Source organism: Rhamphochromis sp. 'chilingali' (genome assembly GCF_963969265.1).
Source record: "Rhamphochromis sp. 'chilingali' genome assembly, chromosome: 1".
NCBI classification, from domain to species: Eukaryota; Metazoa; Chordata; class Actinopteri; order Cichliformes; family Cichlidae; genus Rhamphochromis; species Rhamphochromis sp. 'chilingali'.
In genome coordinates, this window is record NC_137929.1 from 14,627,455 (window position 1) to 14,652,506 (window position 25,052).

General features: G+C 44.3%; 3 protein-coding genes across 3 annotated transcripts in view; all 3 read right to left on the reverse strand.

Annotated features, from left to right (window-relative positions):
- Positions 1-25,052, reverse strand: part of LOC308407496 (protein NLRC3-like) — a gene marked incomplete at its 3' end in the record, with an annotated part of 496,743 nt that overhangs the window by 410,291 nt on the left and 61,400 nt on the right. The gene's annotated exons all lie outside the window — the stretch shown is intronic.
- Positions 7,655-11,686, reverse strand: LOC308400044 (proline-, glutamic acid- and leucine-rich protein 1-like; the record flags this gene model as incomplete). Its single annotated transcript, XM_080887517.1, has 5 exons — positions 11,424-11,686; positions 11,275-11,330; positions 10,149-10,282; positions 9,785-9,877; positions 7,655-7,703 (listed from the first exon to the last, which is right to left on the reverse strand). The coding sequence occupies exons 1-5, from the start codon at positions 11,662-11,664 to the stop codon at positions 7,655-7,657; spliced, it is 573 nt and encodes a 190-aa protein (XP_080743643.1). The 5' UTR covers positions 11,665-11,686.
- On the reverse strand, positions 12,581-13,857 carry LOC308394468 (uncharacterized protein). The gene is made up of 3 exons (XM_080878826.1): positions 13,484-13,857; positions 13,286-13,403; positions 12,581-13,154 (listed from the first exon to the last, which is right to left on the reverse strand). The coding sequence occupies exons 1-3, from the start codon at positions 13,589-13,591 to the stop codon at positions 12,994-12,996; spliced, it is 387 nt and encodes a 128-aa protein (XP_080734952.1). The 5' UTR covers positions 13,592-13,857; the 3' UTR covers positions 12,581-12,993.

Sequence of the window (25,052 nt, forward strand, 5' to 3'; positions counted from 1 at the left end):
CAGCAAAAATCATAGAAATATGGTATCTAACCAGATTCTTCCTCTGGATGGCATTACCTTGGCCTCCAGTAACGCTGTGAGGAACCTTGGAGTCATTTTTGACCAGGACATGTCCTTCAACGCACATATTAAACAAATATGTAAGACTACTTTCTTCCATTTGTGCAACATCTCTAAAGTTAGAAATATCCTGTCTCAGAGTGACGCTGAAAAGCTAGTTCATGCATTTATTACTTCCAGGCTGGATGACTGTAATTCATTATTATCAGGATGTCCAAAAAACTCACTGAAAAGCCTTCAGTTAATCCAAAATGCTGCAGCAATTCATGTATATATTGCATATAAGGCCACTGCAGCATTCATTGGCTTCCTGTTAAATCCAGAATTCAAAATCCTGCTCCTCACATACAAGGTCTTAAATAATCAGGCCCCATCTTATCTTAATGACCTTGTAGTACCATATCACCCTATTAGAGCACTTCGCTCTCACACTGCAGGCCTACTTGTTGTATAGAGTCCTGATGTGCACTGACCCTTCAGGGAACAACTGGACACAAACACTGACAGCAAAATGTGCAATGAAGCAATCAAAGTAACTGATAACTATTTTTTTCACCACTTGTACACAGTTACTGAAATGAACACAATATGGTAACTTTCCATTAAATCTTCCAGTTTTAGTAACAGTGTAAGCTGTCGACAAAGCTTTCACAGCTGTTTCCAGTTGCTGAAGGTGATTCTTGGGTATTGAGGGTGTAGTATCTACTGCAGACAATCTAAATAGTTGATATCATGCTGCTAAATATTTGAAGCTGTTGGCAGACGCTGAAAAAGGAGCTGCTGCAGAATATTTTAATCATCTCCAAACAGCTGCGAGGAAAACATCCGTCTGTCTTGTTCTGGGGTTTTTCCTCACACTTTGCTAAGTTCAGCATTGTGAAGTTGCAGTTGTGTCAGTTTGTGATTTCCAAAGAAGACAACAGTTCACTGAGGTAACAGCAGCAGCCTGATCACACATCAGGGACGTCGTTAGGATCTTGAAGCATCAGCCCAGCCCTGAAGTCTTTCACACTTTCAGTTACAGCAATTTTTAGAAATTATTTATTAGAATGTTTTAGTGAAATTAAAATAAAACATCAGACACTGTGTGCTTCCTAAAGGTTGAAGGCAGATGTGTTGGAATAATAAGAATAAGAAACATACTGAAAATGAAAAAAGACAAAGAAATCAGTGAAAACTGGAGTTTTTCAACTTTGTTACTTTTTTTTAAAACAGCAGAAGAACAAAGTTGATGTGAACTTTTACGTCTTGCATGTTGATTTTGACCCAGGTGTTATCCACATATCTGTGCCTGTGGCTTAGTGCTCTCACTATGAAGGAGCCAAGAGCCCTACTTCCACTCCCTGGTTCAGTTTCCTGACAGTCTCCACTGCTGCAGCTGTACACAAGTGAGCCCGCATCAAAGGAGGCTGCGGTTTCAATAACTGATTCATCCCTGGAGTATGGAGCTTTTTGAGGCTTGAATGAATTCTTAGTCAATGTTATGTGGCCAAGTAAACAAACCAGATTCCTCAGGAAATTATCGGGTAGAAGGTCTAAACTGAAGAGTGAGAGAAAAAGCAGCCAAAGGAAAAAGATTAAAATAAGAAAAGAAAAGTTTGACTCCTTGGAAAATGGAAAGAAACGAGGCGAGGCTCACTACTTTTACACTGTATTTGAACTTTTCATCAAACTGCATTAAACAAAGAAACTAATTATTATTGAAATAACAATATCTAAGCAGTCATCAAGGGTCACTACTGGTTTGCCTTCTACAGGCTAATATTTACATCAAGCTTTCTCTTTATTCCTATTGGACGTCTGTCACGTCCTCTTTAGTTTTGTTCTTTATTTTTTCTGTTGCGTTTTCAGAGTCTGCCACTGCTGTCGAGTCTCCTGCTTGAAGAGCTTCGAGCGGTTCGTCCTCACAGCTGGGCAGCTGGTTATCGCTCACGCTGGCGTCCTCTGCAGGCTCAGCTGCTGATTCCTGCTGATACAGACAGAAAGCTTCAGTTTCCTTGTAATACTCTCTTTATTTATCATATATAGGAGAAAAACACATTTCTAACAGAGACTGTGTAGTAATACTTCATGTGCATTTGTACAAATATATGACTGAGCTGCTGAGATAATCTGGAGCTCAGACTGTGACGATCACATTAGAAAATCAGGCTTTTTGTGAGAAATTCATGTATATTTTGCATATAAGGCCACTGCAGCATAATCAGGGTCACCTGATCCAGCCCCAGCTGTTTACTTTATGAAGGGAAAGTTTGATCTTACCAGTAGAGGGCGTCTGTCTTTCTACTCTGACCTACTTTCTCAACAGGACACTGCTGAAAGCAACAACTTTGTTTCCATGAAGCGTGTCATGGATATCAGTGGCCTTGATTACACTGATAAACCTTTTTATTCTTCATGCTGCACCACCTGCTGTTGCTCTTCATGACATCATTTCCTGTCTCCATTTTTTCCCTCTTTCCTTAAATCTGCTGGTCCCGTGAAAGGCAAAAACACTGCTCAGCAGACCATTTAACACTTTATTTCACATTTATATAGCCCGACTATTTCACATTATTTCTAGAAGGGAGATGCGTCCTGCATGACACACTGCCGCGGATCTCAAAATGGTGGTGTAACAGTTTTATTACAGAAGCTCTCTCATTCTAGTCTAAACAACAGTGTCTCAGTAACTTTCCACTAGAGATGGTCCCCTCTTATCTACTTTTTCTCAGGCAAGTGTGATCAAAATTGTTAAACACACAAATAAAGTCACAAAAATGATCCCAGGAAAAACTGTGTCATGTTAAACATGAAATTCCCCCTTTTTTGACACACTTCCATGTGTCAATTCATCGGAACTAGTAAATTATGCTTCAAGATGGCGCCGAGTATGGCAGCCTCGTCGCGAGCTCCCCCAAGCAACGGCTTTCTTCTGTGTTTAATTTTACTTTTCCTTTATTTTTTCACGAGCAGCACTTGTCTCCTTGTGTACGACCGACAAACCTTACTGGACATAAAAGATGGTCTTTCTTATAACTTTCCGGAGTTCAAGTTTTGCAACACGGACGCTCCGTTTGCAGACCCCCCATTCATCTCACCTGAGACGCCTTTGTTCTCTGGCCCTGGAGGCCGCAAACGCCGACGCAGAGGGAGAAGATCTGGCGTTCTGGTTCGACTGAGACGGCGCACTAACAGACCACCGTTACCCAGTTTATTACTGGCTAATATGCAGTCTCTGGAGAACAAGCTGTGCGAGCTTCGGGCACGGATCTCATTCCAGCGAGAGATGCGGGACTGCTGCGTGATCTGCCTCACAGAAACCTGGCTATCGGACAAAGTACCGGACTCCGCAATACAACTGCCGGGGTTCTCTGTGCACCGCGCGGACAGGTCACAGGATCTTACTGGGAAAAGCAGAGGCGGTGGTGTGTGTTTCATGATCAACAACAGCTGGTGTGATTATGCGAACGTGCACCCGGTCAAATCCTTCTGCTCACCGGACCTGGAGTACCTGATGATTAAGTGCCGGCCATTCTGGCTACCGAGGGAATTTACAGCAGTGATTATTACGGCTGTTTACATTCCCCCACAAGCCGACACTGACCGAGCACTCAGGGAACTGTACAGCGCGATCAGCAGCGAGGAAACCGCACACCCAGAGGCAGCGTTTATCACAGCCGGAGACTTTAATAAGGGAAACCTGAAGAAAGTCTCACCCAAACTCCACCAACACATCCTTTTCAACACACGTGGAAACCGGCTACTCGACCACTGTTACACCTCTTTCCGGGATGCGTACAAAGCCCTCCCCCGCGCCCCATTCGGCCAATCAGATCACTGCTCCATCCTGCTCCTGCCCGCCTACAGGCAGAAGCTGAAACAGGAAGCTCCAACCCGGAGGGCGGTGCACTGTTGGACGGACCAATCGGAGTCTGCGCTGCGGGACTGTTTTGATCACGCGGACTGGGAAATGTTTCACGTGGCCGCCAGAGACATTGATGAGTACACAGACTCAGTCTGTGGATTTATCAGGAAATGCGTGGAAGATGTCGTCCCATCCAGAACAGTCAAATCCTTCCCAAATCAAAAACCCTGGATTAACGGAGATGTTCGCGCGGCACTGGCGGCACGGAACACCGCCTTTGCCTCCGCGAACACATCGGACTACAAACACGCACATTACCAACTCCGGAAGACGATCAAAGCAGCCAAACGTGAGTACAGGGACAGGGTGGAGCAACAGTTTGACAACCCTTGGAGTATGTGGCAGGGACTAAACACGATCACAGACTTTAGAGGGAAAACCAGCACACCGCAGACCACGGCCTCTCTGTGTGAGGATCTAAACGTATTCTACGCTAGATTCGACACAGCGAACACCATGAGACCGGACAGTGTGCGCACCGCGGATGACGTCAGTGCGCACACTGTGTCTGAGGAGGATGTGCGGAAGTGCTTCAGGAAGGTGAACGCACGCAAAGCTACTGGTCCGGACGGGATTCCCGGCCGCGTCCTCAAGTCATGCGCGGCTCAGCTGGCTGCAGTGTTCACGCACATCTTCAACCTTTCCCTCTCTCTGTCTGTAGTCCCAGCCTGCTTCAAAATGGCCACCATCGTCCCTGTACCCAAATCCTCCACCATCTCCTCATTGAACGACTGGCGACCTGTAGCCCTGACCCCCATCGTAAGCAAATGCTTCGAGAAGCTGGTCAGGGACTTCATCTGCTCTGCACTACCCGACTCACTGGACCCTCTACAGTTTGCATACCGCCACAACAGGTCCACTGATGATGCCATAGCCCTGACACTACACACTGCCCTGTCACACCTGGAGAAGAGAGACACGTATGTGAGGATGCTGTTTGTAGATTACAGCTCAGCATTCAATACCATCGTTCCCTCGAAGCTGGACAGGAAACTGCAGGATCTAGGACTGAGCAGCTCCCTCTGCAGCTGGATCCTTAGCTTCCTGTCTGACAGACGCCAAGTGGTCAGACTGGGCAGCATCACCTCATCCCCCATCACACTGAACACTGGTGCTCCACAGGGGTGTGTACTGAGCCCTCTCCTGTACTCACTCTACACCTACGACTGCACAGCCACTAACAGCTCCAACATCATTGTGAAGTTTGTGGACGACACTACAGTGGTGGGTCTTATCACCAACAGTGATGAGACGGCTTACAGGGAGGAGGTCAGCGCCCTGACCCACTGGTGTCAAGACAACCATCTCACCCTCAACGTCGCAAAGACAAAGGAGTTGATAGTGGACTTCCGGAGGTGCAGAGAAGTACACACCCCCATCACCATCAACGGCGCTGCTGTGAAGAGAGTGAGCAGCTTCCGGTTCCTTGGCGTACACCTGGCTGAGGATCTTACGTGGTCAGTACACACAAACAAAACAGTGAAGAAGGCGCAGCAGCGCCTCTTCTTTCTCAGGAGACTGAAAAGATTCGGCATGAGCCCCCGCATCCTCAGGACCTTCTATCGCTGTGCCATTGAGAGCATCCTCACTGGATGCATCACCACCTGGTATGGCAACAGCACCGCCTACAACTGCAAAGCTCTCCAGCGAGTAGTGCGGTGCTCTGAACGGATAATTGGAGGTGAGCTTCCCTCCCTCCAAGACATCCACAAGAAGCGGTGCCTGAGGAAAGCGGGGAGGATCATCAAGGACTCCAGTCACCCCAGCCATAAACTGTTCAGACTGCTTCCATCAGGAAGGAGGTTCTGCAGCATCCGGTCCCGTACCAGCAGACTGAGAGACAGCTTCTTCCACCAGGCCATCAGACTGCTGAACACGTCATAGACACCTCAGCTTCACTACTGGAACTTCAACATTATGCACTCCATACTGTATATAAATGCCACTTGTTTTGCACATATTCAACTCTGTATATTTTATATATTTTTTTATTATTATTATTATTATTATTTTTTTTTTTTTTTTTTTTACTATTTAATTTGTAAAAATGTGTATACACACACACACACACACACACACACACACACACACACACGTAGGAAAATATTTAGTATACACATCCAGAAATGCATACACTATTATATATTGTACATATATTTATTAGTTTCAGGTTGGCCATTCTTGTATTTTGCTCGTTTGTGTTGTTGTGTTTGCACATCTCTGTTGCTTGTGGGGCTCGCACACAAGAATTTCACTCGCATGTGCTGTGCCAGTGTGCCTGCACATGTGATGTGACAATAAAAAAGTGATTTGATTTGATTTGATTAAAAGAAAACATTCGTAACATCATCTTTCACAAAACATCAGAAATTCTCCTCTCGAGTGTCGTTGCTCCAGCTCTGCTACCCTGTGTTAAATCAATTTAGTTATCATCCTAAACCTGTTGAACTCCTGGCTCCGCCCAGAGCCTGCATCCGCAGAACTGCCTGCAAACAAAACCCGTGTGTTAACATGAACTTCACATTTGCAACTCTGTTTTTCCCCCACTGTCCTTCCCTCACTGATCACAGCAGGGGATTTATGTCCTGATTCAGCCATGAGTCCAGCTCAGCTGATTCATCACTGAGCCCCAACGTCACTGGCATCTGATAGTGCAGCACTGCATCTTCTTTTCTTAGTGTCACTGTTTTTCAATCTGTTAAATAGAGTCCTTTAACATGAAATAGACCTTGTCCACAACAAGTCAATACAGCTGTGATTGTGGCCAATTATGAATCAGTTACCAACCAGTCAATGATAAAATAATAGTTTTATTTTCTGCATGCTTCAGTCAACCACTCACCCAGAGGAAAATTCCTTCTCCTCATTTGTCTGTCATCCTTCCATGCCCTGGTAACTGGCCCATCCAGAGCTGTATCATTTTGAAATGTACATACAACAAGCCAGACCACACCTTGGTCACACCAACCCTTTTTCCACCCTGAGGATGTCCAACTGACGATAGCGCCATTTTTGCCGAAGATGACACCGAGGCGACTCACTTCCACATCGTACGGCCTCAAGATTAACGCCGAGAAGACCAAAGTCCTGACCACCAACAGCTCACCAGCGATCGTCCACCTCGACGGTGTGCAGATCAAACAAGTCCAACAATTTAAATATCTGGGGTCCCTCGTCGAGGAGAAGAAAGTGGCATCATCAGTGGAGATACGCTCCAGAAGTGGGCAGGCGGCGGCAGCGTTCACTTCCCTGCGCTGGTGCGTTTGGAAGAAGAACAACATCTCATTGGCGACAAAGATCCGCCTTTACCGAACCCTGATCATTCTACTTTAAATGCGTTGCCTTAGATGCGTTCTCTGCGTTTCCCTTCGCAACTGTCATTCGAATGACACCATCCTCACCAGCTGCGGCAGCCAACCGACGATCGGCGACCTAATCCAGCGCCGCCGACTCCGTTGGTTTGGCCACATTTGTTGAATGGACCAGAGCCGCTACCCCATGGCCTACTCTGGTTGACCTGCCCCACCGATTGGAGGGTGCATCGAAATGCACCAAAAAAGACATGGATGAAACAAATCCAGGATGATTTGAAGGCCCTTCGACTTGACCTCGAGCAGGCAAGAACCTTCGCCTTAGATCGAAAAGCATGGAAGATAATCGTTGGTCAAGCAAGAGAACCTGCGGCACCTACAGCAGCGTACTGGTTGCGCGGCCAACCACCGCCGCTGGTCGCCCACTAAAGGACAAGAAGAAGAAGAGAAGTGGATGTCCAACGCCATCCTAGTCTGAACTGTCAAATGTGCCATTTCATGACTGGGTTTGCGTCTTTTCTCTGCAGGGTGTCACAGGTGTTGCATTCCCTCACAGTTTTCCGCATCTCTTCCATGTGTGGGTGCAACGTACAGGCCTTCCATGTTCTTCTGAGTCTGTTTCTGCTCTCATGTGAAGGACCATGTGGTTGTTTTAACGATAGTTGACCAGGTTTTGTTAGGGCAACTTGATCTCTCGCCACATACTTTCCAGCGTCCACTATTCTGTGTTGTTTATTTCTCCATCTCACTGATCTTGTAGGCTCCTGCCTTTTGTTTTAATGTCATCTTCTGTCAAATGATGGTAATGACTCCCCTGTTAGAGCATTCATTTGTCAGGTCTGATGAGTCTGTATAGATGTGTTACTCCTTCCTCCTCCTGAAAGTTGTATTGCCTTTGGTGAGAGTCAGAATTTAATCTAAGGCAGATTGTGTGCTCTAATTCACCATCTGGATGTTTGTTGGCTCAGTTTGTAGATCTGATGTCCGTCACTGCCCTGCACAGTGTTAATGCAGAGTTATCAAGGTCAGCATTCTTTTGCTCGGCCTCACTTTTCATCCGGGTTTAATGGGCGTCACGTCACTGGGAATTTCCCCCGTGTTGTGAAACTGGCCTTTGGTTTAGCACCCTCCGTCTCCGTCTGTGTGAGATCGCTTTCCTGCAGCACCGTTGACATTTTCAGGTTATTGTTGTGGGTCCAGCTGCCGGGCCCTGTGTCAGCCTTCTCTCCTCCCTTGTTATTTTTTAAAAAAAGAATATAACCAACTCATACCTCACCAAGTTCACAGGACAACGGAAATGCATAATTTAAATATAACCAAAATAGAATTTTCTTCATACAGTAATCACTTGTGTTGCTCAATCAGCAGAAAACATCTCATAATCCTAACCACTAAATTTATTGTTTCATCACTGGTTGGTCATTCCAGTCTCTTGCTTTGTGAAAGTTAAGCTGTTGTCCTGCAGCCCGGAGAGGTTGTTTGTCAGCAGTGGATAAACTCAGCATTTAGTGTGTGTTAAGTTTCCCTGCTTTAATATTGCTGAAAAGAATTGACGTGTTCATAAGCGCAAGCTGATTTTATTGCATGTGTGGGTTAGTAGGCAGTTCAATGTCTGCGTATGCCGTGGAGCTGTGGATTCAAATTTCTCTACAAAAAGCATTTGATGTCTCTCTGTTTGAATGTGTGTGTATGTCCTGTCTTTTTATTGCGATAGTCTGGACACTTTCTCAACCTCCACAAGTCCATCAGCCGTACCTTTCAACTCAATTTTAATGCACTTTAGTCTTCAGGGAGAGATTGACCGTCCTCGAAGCTTCTACGTGGAGGTGGAGATGTGAAATTTTCAGCCAAACGTGGCCTCTTTGTGGTTCCAATTATGTTAATCTATCATTTTACTCTGGCCGATGTGCTTGTGGAGGACCAGGTCCGTGGTCACCTGTATTAAAAGATTTATTTAATATCATTTCATCCCTAATTATTTGACACTCTGCTTCTCTAATTTTAAACACATTTCCCCTTGTTGCTAATTTAAATAATCCTGTGCCTTCTTTCCCAATTCCTCCTGTTCTGCTGTAGTTTTTTACCCCTGTTGTTTTGCTCTCTGTTTTAGACACTTTCCCCTGCGGTCACACAGACTGCCTCTCCCAGCTCCTCCACCTCACTCAGCTCCTCCCCTCTGAGTCGGGCTGCCTGCCCCTCCTTCTTCTGTCAGTCTGCTTCACTCTGCTCTGGGAGACACTTCTCCCTCACACTCAACACACCATACAGAGCACGTGTCTCGCTCTGCAAAACCCAAACACACGGTTTTAGATGCAAATTCAGCTTTGTCAACCCCAAATTTAAACCCAAACAGTCTAGAGGGACTATAGCCTGCGAACATAACCCAGGATCTAGATTATCAACCGAACGAACGCGGCCCCATTGCCATAAAGACTATCGAACGAATTATACACACAAGCTAAAAACACTGTATACTCGGGAATCCCACTTGGGCCCACACGCATACCTGTCGGTGCGCCCGTTACTGAGGATTGACACAGCACAGGTCAGAGGTGGGGGCCAACAGGGTGAGGGGACCAGGACCAGGGCCAGCAATAACCTTCAAATTCATACAAGTGAAACAGCTCCTTCAGTCCAACACGAAGCTAAAGTGAACTTTTGCATCTACAGAACATAGACCAGTTCGGGGCCCACAGTGGTGCTGGTGCTAGGGTGGTGTCAGACTGGGTCCAGTCTGAATAAAGCACTGTGTGGACATTCCTTCAGTCAACAGTGGAACATTTAAACTCAACCTGAACAAAAAGCAGGAGGAGCACCGTAACACTATTGAAACACTAATGTGTGGCTCATCGCTAACATGAAGATCGTACCTGTACAGTTCTCGTCGAGTCAGAGCACTGCTGTACTGCCCACTCGCGCTCCCTGCAGATTCACATGCATTGCTGCTGCAAGACTGCTGCTGCTGCAGGCGCACACACAGTGGCAGAACCACCTCATGGAGCCGCTTGAAGGAATCGACAGGACACAACAGTGTAATCGTTCGTTATTAAAAACAATAAAATGAAGAGTCTCTCCTGCAATACACCAAAAATGCTAAATGATGGAAAAAACAAACGAAAGCATTTTACTTTACAGCTGCAGATCATCACAAGATGGGAAACGTGTCTTACTACATCATAACTTGTAATCAGTATCCCATTTTAACCCTACGCCACAACCTGACGTGGACCTGCTGAGACATGTAACTACACGTCGACGCTAACCACACCACTTACAGTTACAGCCGAGTAATATTACACTGAAACTGATGCAATTGGATAATAATGGTCCACAAACTGAAGCTAATGATGTGGGAACTGCAGGGTAACAAGAATGCAATAATGTGCTAATTCCTATGTTATTACTACTCTATTACCTGCGCTAGGTTCTGTGTAATAAGCAGGAAAACGGCCTGTTTCTATTTAATAACACATTAATAACCATGTTAATCTTTTAAAACAAACTGCTAGTCAAGTAAAATGATCATGCATAATGTTAATAATTAGTTTAAAACAATAACACACATGAATCCATTAAACTGTACACTGAAAAATTCAGTTTTAAAAGAAGAACAAGGTTTAAACAGATGATGTTCGGCAGCACTTTGAGCAACAATTTCACAGATATGGGCGTTCTCTATTTAAAAAAGTAAACATGCATCACTATAATTTGTGTATAAAGTTACATAATTTCTTTTCTGGCTACAAGAACATATTAGAACACGTTGGGATATTTCATGTGGATCATTAGAAATGCACTGTGGGTGGAGGAAATCGTTGCTTAAAGAACTGCAAACATCACGTCTGCTTAAACACGGATCTTCTTCCAAAGCGGGCGGCTCGGTGCCACTCGCTGCAGCAGAGGCTGATCTGTGGATGGTTGGAGACGCCTGTAGAAAGTGTCTCCCTCTGCTGGGCACTCTTTTGTAGCGCTTATGTTACTTTAAATCACATTTACCTTGTGAATGTCGTCCTTCAGTAGCATCCCACTGGTCTGTATGATCTGTCTCAGTGCTACAAGGATGACAAAGGTCAGTCTGGTATCAGAATATCATACGTAGTATACCAGTAAACTCCCAATAACATTAAACTTGGTTTGCATCTCACCCCTGACAGCTGCAAGGCAGGTATCTTGATTGGCTAGATGGTCTCCTTTCCTCTGCAGCGATGGCCCGACTGTATCTGCCATCACCAAATGCTTCGTCCTACGAGGGCCGGGCTTTCCTCCAGGAACAACATCAGCCGATAGTCCTGCCCGGAGCTGGAAACAGGACACCCCACGCACAGGAGCAGGAACAGAAGAAAGCTCAGCACATCCCAACAAACCACTGGTTCCCTTTAGCTTCATAAAGTCAGAGCTTAAAGTAAATTTTTTAGATTTAGTGCTCATGACTAATCTCTTAGTTGAAAAAAAGAATTGACTTATACACGAGTCTCAGATATCAAGTTAGATTTGATATAATCCAGAAGTGAATTCAAAATCCTGCTCCTCACATGCAAGGTCTTAAATAATCAGGCCCCATCTTATCTTAATGACCTTGTAGTACCATATCACCCTATTAGAGCACTTCACTCTCGCTCTGCAGGCCTACTTGTTGTTCCTAGAGTATTTAAAAGTAGAATGGGAGGCAGAGCCTTCAGTTTTCAGGCCAAAATAAAGTGAAGAAAGCTCCTTCCCACATGGATCCAACCTTTTATTCGGTCATTACAAAATATTTGTGAGTCCAAGTTACAGTTCAGTTTCAGAACTTCACTGGTTTCATCCATTTCTGCAGAAAATATCAACATAATATCCTTATTTTATTGACATAAAAACCTTTATGATTGTTGGAGATAGACTGAGGTTCATGTCTGACCCACTTAATCAAAATACTTTTCTTGCCAGCATTTGTGTGAATGACTTCTTTGTGTTGTATTAAAGTGTTGGGAAGCATTTGAGTAACAAAGTGTTGCAGGCTACCTTTGTGGTGGCCATCTTGTTTTCCCAGTAAAGAGGAAGCCTGCCTCAATTGCAGCTCTTTTATAGGCCAGTCTGTATTAAGGTGTGTCTTTAGAGTATTTAAAGGGAGCAGGAAATGGATTGGGAGCCATTTTGAAAAGTTACTGTCTGCATGTGTATGATGTTGGCAAGAGATAATAAAACAATTACTTTAATTAAGATAGAGTGAAGTCTGATGTTTCCCTCACCACCCCTCACCCCGTAACAGTTGGTGTCAGGAGTGGGATTTGGTTACGCCTGTGAATGAGGGACCGAACACTAGTGATGGGCAGATGAAGCCCCATGAAGCACTGAAGCTTTTCATCCAATTGGTTCACCCCAACGCGAAGCTTCATGAAGCTTCATTTGCTCTAGCAGGACACCTACTGGACGTAAAAATAATAGCTGGCATGAATTTGAAGAGTGTGGCATTTTGCACACAGCCTGTAAATGTCAACAACAAAAGGAGTGTGTAAAACATGTATATTGTAGTGATGGCAGTATACTGTGTATATTTATACTGGCAGTATGGAAAATGATTATTTGGAAATGCTTGAAATGGAAATGATCATTTACTGTGAGGTGAGGTGTGGTTGGGGTGTGGACAGTAGTTGTGCTTTTGTAACGTTGAGGTATGGACAGCTACACACTGAGGCTTTGAGCCTCAGTCCTGCCTGTTCACATTTTATTCTGTAAAAACTAAATTTTCACTGCTTTTATGACCTTTTTAGTGGGGAGAACATAGCTAGGATTTAATGATTTAACAAATCTTTTGAATCCTTTGTCCTCCACAATGCTAAATGGCTGGGAGTCCTCAATCACCATGCTGACCAGGTCTTCATCTATTTGAGATTGTTCTCCTGAGGAAAGACAATAAAGATAAAGCACAAATATAAATATCACACACGTAACTTATAACAGTTGTATAATATTGTTATATCATTTAGTAACATTACTGCATCCTATATTATCATTGCATTTGATGGCTCACCTGGTCTTGCTCCACGATCGGTGTCCCCCTTATTCTCATGCAAAGCTCTGTAGTGCCTAAGCATGGATGAGGTGTTGTTGTTATATCCCAGCTCCCTGGCACATAGCAAACACTTCACCTTGTACAAAAGTCAAGACAGCTCAACATAAATTGTATTGCACCATCAGTATCATGACAATACATCTTCTGTAGAAATACCTTGTTGGGAGGAATAAGATCAAAATGTTCCCACACAGGGGAGGACATCCTCCTCTTCTTAGCTGGCTCCATTCTCTCCTGACTTTCCTCACTCTCATAAACCTCCATACGGTCTCCAAACTCTCACTAACCGCAACTCTCCATCAAACACCCACATTTTTGAATGAAGTCTGAGGGGTTTATATCGCTGTCATATCTCGCGGCAAAGTTCGAACCACTTCATGAACCAGTCACGTGGTACAGCCGGGCAGCGAGGCTTCGGACGTCATCATTTTCAGCTCCTCCCATAAATGAAGCAAGCCTCGATACGCGCTTCGCGGAAACGCCCCCTCCATTACTCGACACACGCTCCGAAGCCTCGATACAGAACGTCCCATCACTACCGAACACGCTGAATGAGGGGTGTAGGACGTGGAAGAAACCGTTGGACAAGGAAAAACCCCCTTGCTGACATGGAAGAAAGAGAAGGTGGACAAACAATTGAGCCAGGTCCACCACCTGAAGGAGCAATGGCTGATGAGGATGATTTTGAACCAGTAGTACGACCTAAGCAGACTGCAGTTGGTGTCGTGAGTAAAGAACTTTCTGAACCGGATATCTTTGATGAAATTAGAGAATTTATGCGGCATTCCAAAAGAACAGAAGCAATACTGTTTGAACAGATAAAACAACTGAGTGACAATATACCAAGGCTGCAACATGTTGAACATTCTGAACTTCAACCTTCTGTCCAGAGTGACATTTCTACAGCAGCTGTTTGTCCAAAGCAAGAGGCTGGGAAACTGCCTCCACTATCAGCTGTGCAGCCACCTCACGGAGCCACTGAGCACCAAGCTGAGCTGCCTTCTCCATCTCAACCACTGCCTGCACAGTCTCAAATGCATGTCGTTCAACCTGCTCCAGTGCAGAGAGCAGAAACACACCGTGGGGGTGAGCCAAGAATACCTGACTTCAGGGAAGGTGAGGATCCTGAAAGTTTTTTTGTACGATTTGAACGCATAGCTAAAACGTGGGGATGGCCGCAAGTTGAATGGGCAGCTAGAGTGGTCACCTTATTGACTGGAAAAGCCCTTGAAGCTTATGCTGGCATGGATGAAGAACAGTCTGACTCTTATGAAGCCATTAAAGCTGCAGTGTTATCCAAGTTTAATGTAACAGAGGAGACCTACAGATACCGGTTCCGGAGCACCAGTGTACCCATGGGAGAGAGTGTGCGTGAAACCTACAATCGGATAAAGGGACTCTATAAGCGATGGATGCGTCCTGACAGTCGGAGCAAAGAAGAGATCGGTGAAACCATTATTTTGGAACAGTTTCTTCGCGTGCTGCAGTCAGATGTCCGCACATGGGTGAAAGAGAACAACCCAAAGACAGGAGAGGAAGCTGCAGATCTGGCTGAACGTTACCTAGCTGCTCATCGTGAACCTTCTAAGTCAAAGATGACTGTGGGGAGACCAAGGTTTGGGGAGGTAAAACCTCCAGGGGTGACTAGTGTTGAAAGCTTGGACACTAGGGGTGGTAAGAAGCCTATACATTGCAGTCAAAGGTACAACCTCATTTGCTATTACTGTCAGCAGCCTGGTCATAAAGCTTCTTTATGTCCCCTAAGAAAACCAAAGTCAGTAGAGTTGTGTGTAGTTCCCTCCACAGGTCTTGAGGGGGAACTTACTGGTGATGGTTTAGTGCCACATAAACATGTGGTAGATGTTTCAATAAATGGCCGAACAGTAAAGGCTCTTGCTGACACTGGTAGCTCACAAACCTTGGTTAAATCTTCTATGTTGAGCAATGTATTACCTGACTTTAACAAACCTGTAAATATTACTTGTGTTCATGGGTGTCAAAAAGATTATCCAACAGCAGATGTCACTATTGAACTTGAGGGCCAAGCATTTATGTTAACTGTAGGAGTGTTGGATCAGTTAGCATATGATGTCATTTTGGGAGAAGACTTACCAATCTTAGACAGTTTGGTTCATAATAACTCTGAAGCCTATTCCTGTGCTGTTGTCACTCGTTCAATGAAAAGGGGTTTAGAACCACTGCCTGATGTAGATGAAGACTTATTTGAAGGAGGGAGTAAACTCAGGAAAACAAAACGACAATGTAGGCAGGAGAAAAATAAAAACAGTGGTAGGGCAAACTTTCCAGAACCAACCTTACCAATGTCTCCACCTATTGATCTTCAGTGGGAGTTTCCCAATAATTTTAGAGAAAGACAGGAAAATGATTCATCTTTAAAACCTCTCTTTAAGAAAGCATGCAACGTGGATGATGGAAAAGAAAATGATGTAGGGCTTAAAAGTGTAACTGGAGAACCTTTCATAATAAAGGATAAACTTCTGTATCTAGCGGACATGGAGAAACCCAGACTTGTTGTACCAAAAGAGTACCGATCAGTAATCCTGCATTTGGGCCACACTGTACCATGGTCAGGACATTTAGGACAGGCAAAGACTTACAATCGTGTTGCTCAACGTTTTTACTGGCCAGGATTGTACAAAGATGTGGTTGACTACTGCAAAACATGTCATGAATGTCAGAAAGTGGCTCCTACCAAAATTTCAGACAGAGCCCCGTTGCAAACATTACCAATAATGGATGTACCTTATGAGAGAATAGCTATGGATATCATAGGTCCTTTACCTAAGAGCAGTAGTGGTCATAAATATGCATTAGTCATTTGTGATTATGCCACAAGATATCCAGATGTTTATCCACTGCGTTCTCTGCAGGTCAAACACATTGTTCGATGCTTAGTAGACCTTTTTTCCAGAGTTGGCATTCCAAAGGAGATCCTGACAGATCAGGGTACCAGTTTTATGTCACATTTGATAAAGTCTCTTTATGACCAACTTGGTGTAAAAGGTATTCGAACTACTCCCTACCATCCAGAAACGGACGGTCTGGTGGAACGATTTAATGGTACATTAAAGCAAATGTTGAGAAAGTTTATTGATGATACTGGCAAAGGTTGGGATAAATGGTTGCCTTTTCTGTTGTTTGCATACAGAGAAGTACCACAGGCTTCAACTGGTTTCTCCCCTTTTGAGCTGCTCTATGGAAGGCAGGTTAGAGGCCCCCTGGATATGCTGAAAGAGAACTGGATGGCTGGAGTGGCACCGGGGTCTACTGAAGTGGCTTCGACGATGAACATCATTTCCTACATATTGCAGATGAGAGACAAACTGGAAACATACAGAGAACAGGTTAGAGACCATATGCAGAAGGCGCAGCAAAAGCAAAAGGTATGGTATGACAAGCATGCCTGTGAGAGAGAACTAAAGACTGGTCAAAAAGTTTTGGTACTTTTGCCTACTGGACCAAGTAAGTTGCTGGCTAAGTGGCAAGGACCTTATACTGTGGCCAGAAAAACCGGCCCAGTGACATATGAGGTCATTTGTCCAGAGAAACACAAATCAAAGCAACTGCTACATGTAAACTTGTTAAAAGAGTATCATGAAAGAAACGCCCCAGAACCAGGTGTGAAGCAAATCCTGATGGTACAAGATGTTCGGCCTGAAGACAGTGGCATTCTGGAGGTTGGAGAAGCTGAGATGAGCCCATTCAGAGGCATACCCAAATCTGAAGACCCTCCTGAACATCTGACTGAAGATCAGTGGCAACAGTTGAACGAGGTGAGGCAATCCTTTCCATCTTTGTTCTTAGACACACCGGGGCGAACAAATGTCATAACACATAACATCATCTTGAAAGACACAAAACCTCTTCGTCTTAAGCCTTACAGGATACCAGAACGGATGGTGGAACCATTGAGGAAGGAGGTTCAGATGATGCTGGAACTGGGAGTGATTGAGCCCTCAAGGAGTGAGTGGTCAAACCCCATTGTACTTGTTCCAAAGAAAGACTCCCCTCAACTACGATTTTGTTCAGACATGAGAAAGCTAAATAGTATTTCCTGTTTTGATTCGTATCCGATGCCACGGATTGATGAGCTACTGGAAAGACTAGGAAAGGCTAGATACATTACAACCTTAGATTTGTGTAAGGGTTACTGGCAAGTGCCCTTAGAGCCGTCCTGTAAAGAATACACAGCCTTCCAAATTCCAGGAATGGGCTTATTTCAGTACACCGTGTTGCCCTTTGGTCTTCATGGGGCACCTGCAACTTTTCAAAGGTTGATGGACATTGTCCTTAATGGTTGTTCAAAGTTTGCAGCTGCCTACCTGGATGATGTGGTGATTTACAGTAAGTCTTGGGAGGAACACCTGCAGCATCTAAAGGTTGTGTTGGCAAAGATCCAGGAGGCTGGTTTGACTCTGAATGTGAGCAAGTGTGCCTGGGCACAAGAAGAGGTGAGGTATCTAGGATACATTGTTGGCCATGGACAAATAAAGCCACAAGTTGAAAAGGTAAAGGCTATACGAACAATTCCCAGACCTAAAACCAAAAAGCAAGTGAGGTCGTTTCTGGGCTTGGTTGGCTGGTATCGGAGGTTTATTCCCCATTTCTCAACCTTGGCAGCCCCTCTTACAGATCTCACGAGAAAACATGCTTCTAAAGTGATGTGGAATGACGACTGTGAACATGCCTTCCAATGTTTAAAGAGACAGATTTCTGAAGCCCCTGTTTTGCAAAGCCCGGATTTTTCCGAACCATTTGTTGTACAGGTAGATGCCTCTAATGTTGGACTTGGAGCAGTGCTGGCTCAAGGAGAAGCTGGTGAAGAAAAACCTGTGCTTTTCTTAAGTAAGAAGCTGTTTGACAGGGAAAAAAAACTATTCTACAGTAGAGAAAGAAGGACTGGCAATTAAGTGGGCAATTGATTCGTTGAAATATTATCTCCTTGGAAGAGAATTTATTCTTCAGACGGATCACCGATCCCTGGTGTGGATGCACTCCAAGCAACATCAGAATGCGAGGATACTGCGCTGGTGCCTAGCCCTCCAGCCATACCAGTTCACCGTCCAGCATTGTCCGGGTAAGAACAATCTTATTGCTAGTGATGGCCCGCTTGAAGCTGACGCTCCGGAGCGTGTGTCGAAAAAAACAACACACTGGTTCAGAAGCACTGTGTCGAGGCTTGCTTCGTTTGGCAAAAGTCACGTGACCAGTGACGTCCGAAGCTTCATTACGCACGTAACTGCTTCGGTACCTGATTCAAACGGATATAAGGAAGTGAATCATCCACGGGATTCGTGGAGTGTGTTGATGGTGACAGATAGCGACGAGGTGATCATTCCACTGACAGATATGGAGCCAGCGAGGAAGAGAGGACGTTCTGGCGTGTGGGAATATTTTGAGTTGATTTTGCTCAATTCATTTTATCTGCCGAAGTGAAAAACTTGAAATGTCCAAAATCATGTTTTCATAATGGAAATGCCATTACAGCATATGACTTTAGGAACACTTCCATGTGAATTAAAGCTAATGAAGACTACAAAAATGTATTTGACACTATACGTACATTACATTGCTACACAGTTTAGAAAATCATTTTGTTTATTGTTTTTAGGTGATAGTCTGCAGGACCCAGGGATACCTGCATATCTACCAACTTACAGTGTAGTTCCTGCACTCCACAGCCTCTTCTGTTCCATGCAAGTGGATTTTCTCCAGGGCAGGAGAAACTATTTCTAAGAAAAGAAACAGACTCAGCCAGCGCACAGTAACACTAATCCTCTTTTTAAATGTAAATAACAAAAGGGCTACCTTACATAGATCATGTTTTTACTTTGCAAGTTCTTGATTAGGGGTGGGTTTTGATTATCGCTTTTCTGATTACAATCCATGCTAAATTGAATAAAGTGATATTGATTCATTAAAATCCCGTGTCGATTTGTAAATTAACGTTATTATGCCTGAAACGCCAGCATCTCAGGTTAAACCTCACAACATGTCGTCAAACACCATGCAGCTAAAACAGTAACTGGGAGCAGGTTTACGGATTCTGCATACAAACGTGAACACAGAGCGCGGACCCGACGCGTCAGAATCAGATTTTGGTGTGTCGTCGGGTCCGCGCTGTGTTTTCCTCTTTTTTTTTCGCTGGCTTCTGCAGCTGCAGGTTTCATAACTCTCTGTTTACATCTCTAATTAAGTCTCACATGTGTCAGCTTTCTTTTAATAGATACGAAATTATGGATATATACTGATACATGACCAGAATTGTAATATTTCTGACTGAGGCAAAACTTTCCAGATTCCAATCAAATTGAATCGGATCCTGTATCGAATCAAAATGATTCTACAAATCAGTGACGATGCAGCCGTACTCAGCTTCCTAAGCATTTTCCCTTTCCAGTTCACAATCAATCCCACCCCTAGGTCAAAAATATGTATAGGACAATTGGCCTCATCTAATATTTTGTATGAACCTGTCCAGCTGTCCAGTGATTAAACGACAAGTAGATGGAGGCAGGACTTCACAGCAGGGGCATACTCCATAATGTGCTGTGCATTATCATATGTATATTATATATATTGCTCACTTATTGTATTTACCAACATCAAGGAGTTATGAGCAAAGAAAGGCCACACCATAGTGCATGTTTAAATAGGGAAAGTTTATTGATCAAAATGTATTACGCAAATACGCATTACATTTTTTTCAGCCCCCCAATCGAGAAAACAAAACCAATTACATGTTCAAAGCAACGGAACGGTGGCCCAATATCAGAGAGAACTCCACTCTTGAGTGAGCAGTGATAATTGAGCAGTCCGTTTTATTTTGCAGATTCAAGCTGCTCTTCAAAATTTTCACCACCAGATGTCACCGGAGAGGACTGTGTTGAAAAGCTTCGAGTAATGAACCGTTTTTCAATACAAGCTTCAGTGCTTCGGAAAGCTTCATTTGGCCATCACTACTTATTGCTGACTATCTTTCCCGTTTGCCGGAGATGTGTCGACCAGAAGGGGGGGGGTAGTGAGTAATGTTGGGAAGCATTTGAGTAACAAAGTGTTGCAGGTTACCTTTGTGGTGGCCATCTTGTTTTCCCAGTAAAGAGGAAGCCTGCCTCAATTGCAGCTCTTTTATAGGCCAGTCTGTATTAAGGTGTGTCTTTAGAGTATTTAAAGGGAGCAGGAAATGGATTGGGAGCCATTTTGAAAAGTTACTGTCTGCATGTGTATGATGTTGGCAAGAGATAATAAAACAATTACTTTAATTAAGATAGAGTGAAGTCTGATGTTTCCCTCACCACCCCTCACTGCGTAACATAAAGAGTTAGGAACATTTCAAAGCAAACAAAGTAGTGGATCTGCTGGCACTGTTTACTCATTATCAGAATCAGAAAGACTTTATTTATACCCAAGGGGCAATTAAGATGCAACAGAGCAGCAGGACATTGAAGATAAGGACAGGGCATAAACAGGCAATGAGAGTGATTGTTTTACTGATGTTTGCACAAACTGTTCTTCAGAAAGTCAGAATGATTCCCACAAACAATGGAGCCTTCTTCCAACTGTAGTCTAACATTTAGGACAGTTTGGTTTTATCCTTACTGTAAATATATGGTGAAATATAAAGATTATGCAGTATGTTATATTGTAACTCTTTATATCTATTACATATTGAGATTCTGAAGGGCAGCAGCAACATTTTGTCCCAAACATCATTCAAGTTTATCCAAGTTCAAACTACATATGTCAGAATAAAACTTTGTCACAAAGTGTTTGTGCTTTCTGTGGTTCAGAGAAAAACCTTTCCAGCAGACTGTTTCTGGTGGAAATGTCCTCATGAGCCAGCTTTCAGAAGAACATTATTTGTAGGTATTTATAGAAATCATTACTTGAAAGGTGATGTTGAGACTTCAGGGTGTTTTAAAGCTTCCGTTATCAAAAAGATTATATATTCTTTTTATGCCTGCTCTTTGCCAACTTGTAAAGTTTGATCCTACACTTTGCAATGACAGTTCTGGGTCATCTAATGTTACAAGAATATTAACTGAGCTACTTTCAGACATTGTCCTTAGTTTGCCCCATGCTCATAACACATTTTTATTCAGGAAACTGCCTTTAACAGGAGGTGGTGTTTCCCTATGAAATTTATTGAGGGAAAGGGTTTTCACAGCACTGCATCCACCTCTCACCCAGGATGAGAGAGTTCAGGCCTGAATAACCAACATGTCTAAATTTGGTAGGCCCCACCCACTCTTAACCTTTGGCAGTTGTAGAGTCACTAGACTAAAAGGTTCATTGACTAAAAGGAAGAGCAGTGTTCTTATTTTCATGGCTATTAGTGTAATGTTTGCACCAGCAGTTTTAATTCTTCCATGACTTGCAAGTCATTACATTGTGCTTTGGAAGCAACTTGGAAACAAGTTGAGGAAGTAAAGATTTCCCTGACTGAAGTGCTGAAACAATCTCGTCCACTTATATGGGAGATTCTAAAATAGTAACTTGATTCTCTGGTATCTGTGGAAAAGTTTTTTTATTTCTTAAATAAATTAACTTTTCCATAGATATCATAGTGGATGACTATTCTCATCCACTATGGCTGGAATAAAGGATTTTACCAGAGCATTCCTTGATAGCTGTGCTAATAGGCAGTTGGGTTTATTTGTCAGATATATACAAATACATAATCAGTCTGGAACACTGACAGATGTGGCGGACAATGTAATGTGTGCTGCTGTTCAAGGGGATTATGTTGCCTACATACAGCCAAGAGATCAAACTCCTTTGTTGTATTTAAAAGCGCATTAACATGTTTGGACTGAGCTACCTGTGATGGATACCTATCCAATATAGGGCATAATAAACAGTTGAAATCACCCCTGAGAATTGTATTGGTACAGTCCACATCAGCAAGTTGACAAAATAAGGATGCATAAAATTCTACCGGTTTTAGAACAATTCAATTATTCCAGTTATTTATTACAATTCCAGTCGTTCAACTCCAATGAATAGTTGAAATGGTACAAAGGTAAGTGGTGAACTGACAGAGGCTAAAAAAAAGGTAAGGTTATCCAAAACTGAAAAATAATGTACATTTCAGAATTATATAAAAAGGCCGTTTTCAAGGATGTTACGGCCCCCTCTGCTAGGGGACAGGGTGTCACGATCCTGGAGGGTCTGAGGAGTCTGTTCAGCCCACACCTGCTCCACCACCAGCGGCTTCCACATATCCTCCCTGGTGAATTTCATGTGTCGGTCCACTGAGTTAATGTGATCCGTGAATTGTGGAACTTCCTGAGATTTGATTTTCACCCAGGTGCCATCCACATACCTGAACCAATGACTTGCTGTTGTTCCAGGGTAGGATAGCAAGTAAGTAAGTAAAATTTATTTATTTCGCACTTTTCATAGACAAAAATCACAAAGTCCTTCACAATAAAACCAGAAATATAACTAAAATAATATAAAATATTATAAACCAAAGGAAAAAGTTAATTAAAAGCTCATATGTAGAGAAATGTCTTTCTGCTTTTTAAAGGAGTCAATGGAGTTGACACAGCGTAAAGACAACAGAAGAGAGTTCCACAGCCTTGGTGCCTGAAAAGTCCGATCCCCACCAACTGTAACTTCTGTCCTAAAGACCTAAGTGCTGGGGAAGCAGCATGAGGTTTCAACTGGTCAAAGATATACTGGGGACTTTCGCCATATAGACATCCAAAAGTTTAAACTCACATTTTAAAATTAAACTTAAAGTTTACTGGCAACCAATGAAGAGAAGCCAAAACTATTTTTACGCCCTCTTTTCCACTTCTTCCATGTACAAATTGGCCACGATGGGTGAAACTGGGGAGCCCATGTTTCTGCCTGTAGTACTGACCCTTGTATGTGAAGTAGGTGGAATTAAGACACAATTCAAGCACACTTCAGTTACACACTCCTGTCAGAGCACTTAGATCTGCTACCCAATTTCTTCTGGAGCAACCTCGTTCTCGGCTGACGCGACCGTGCGTTTGTGTAGCTGCTCCAGTCTTATGGAACAATCCTTCTGTTGCTATCCGGGCATCTGACTCTATGCCATTGTGTAAATCACGGTTAAAGACTTATTTATTTGATCTTGCTTTTCCACCTAGATAATATCTGCTGTGTGCTGATACATTTTTATCCTTTATGCTTTGTTAACTACTTTTATGTATTATGATTGTCATGGTTTTATAATTGATAAATGCCAGGTCCTTTCTCTTTCCCTTTTCCCTCCCATCTCCATCTCCTTATTTTGTCAAGCACCTTGGTATACCCTTGGTTTGTTAGTGTGCTTTATAAATAAAGTTCATTATTACTATTACCACCTGGAGACTCTGTTGTCCTGCTGGGAGACTTCAATGCTCACGTGGGTAACGACAGCGAGACCTGGAGGGGCGTGATTGGGAGGAACGGCCTCCCTGATCTGAACCCGAGCGGTGCTTTGTTATTGGACTTCTGTGCTAATCACAGTTTGGCCATAACGAACACCCTGTTCGAACATAAGAGTGTCCATAAGTGCACGTGGCACCAGGACGCTCTAGGCCGTAGGTCGATGATCGATTTTGTAATCGTATCAGCAGACCTGCGACCATATGTTCTGGACACTCGGGTAAAGAGAGGGGCTGAGCTGTCAACTGATCACCACCTGGTGGTGAGTTGGATCAGGTGGCGGGGGAGGACGCTGGACAGACCTGGTGCACCTAAACGCGTAGTGAGGGTGTGCTGGGAACGTCTAGCAGAGGCTCCAGTCCGCGAGATCTTCAACGCACACCTCCGGCAGAGCTTCAACAGCATTCCGAGGGAGACTGGGGACATTGAGTCCGAATGGACCATGTTCAGCGTCTCCATTGCCGAAGCTGCTGCATTGAGCTGCGGCCGCAAGGTGGTTGGTGCCTGCCGTGGTGGTAATCCCCGAACCAAATGGTGGACACCAGAGGTGAAGGGAGCCACCAGGCTGAAGAAGGACTCCTATCGGGCTTGGTTAGCCTGTGGGACTCCGGAGGCAGCCGACAGGTATCGACAGGCCAAGCGGAATGCGGCTCGGGCAGTGGCTGAAGCAAAAACTCGGGTGTGGGAGGAGTTCGGAGAGGCCATGGAAAAAGACTTTCGGACTGCCTCGAAGAGATTCTGGCAAACCGTCAGACGTCTCAGGAGGGGAAAGCGGTGCTCTACCTGCACTGTGTATAGTGCTGGCGGAGCGCTGCTGACGTCGACTGAGAAAATTGTCAGGCGGTGGAAGGAATACTTCGAGGACCTCCTTAATCCCACTGACACGTCTTCCGAGGAGGAAGCAGAGTCTGGGGATGAGGGGAATGACCCGCCAATTTCCGGGGGCGAGGTCACTGAGGCAGTTAAACAACTCCTTGGTGGCAGAGCCCCTGGTGTTGATGAGGTCCGCCCCGAGTTCCTGAAGGCTCTGGACGTTGTAGGGCTGTCCTGGTTGACACGCCTCTGCAATGTTGCGTGGAGATCAGGGGCAGTACCTGTGGACTGGCAGACCGGGGTGGTGGTCCCCATCTTTAAGAAGGGGGACCGGAGGGTGTGTTCCAACTACAGGGGGATCACACTCCTCAGCCTCCCTGGGAAAGTCTATGCCAGGGTGCTGGAAAGGAGAGTTCGTCCGTTAGTCGAACCTCGGATACAGGAGGAACAATGCGGTTTTCGTCCTGGTCGCGGAACACTGGACCAG

Coding starts and splice junctions, on each gene's coding strand:
- LOC308394468 (XM_080878826.1), bottom strand. CDS start 13,591: ATGGAGGTTTATGAGAGTGAGGAAAGTCAGGAGAGAATGGAGCCAGCT. Junction 13,404..13,483: donor ATCTTATTCCTCCCAACAAG/GTATTTCTACAG, acceptor CTTTTGTACAAG/GTGAAGTGTTTGCTATGTGC. Junction 13,155..13,285: donor CGATCGTGGAGCAAGACCAG/GTGAGCCATCAA, acceptor GTCTTTCCTCAG/GAGAACAATCTCAAATAGAT.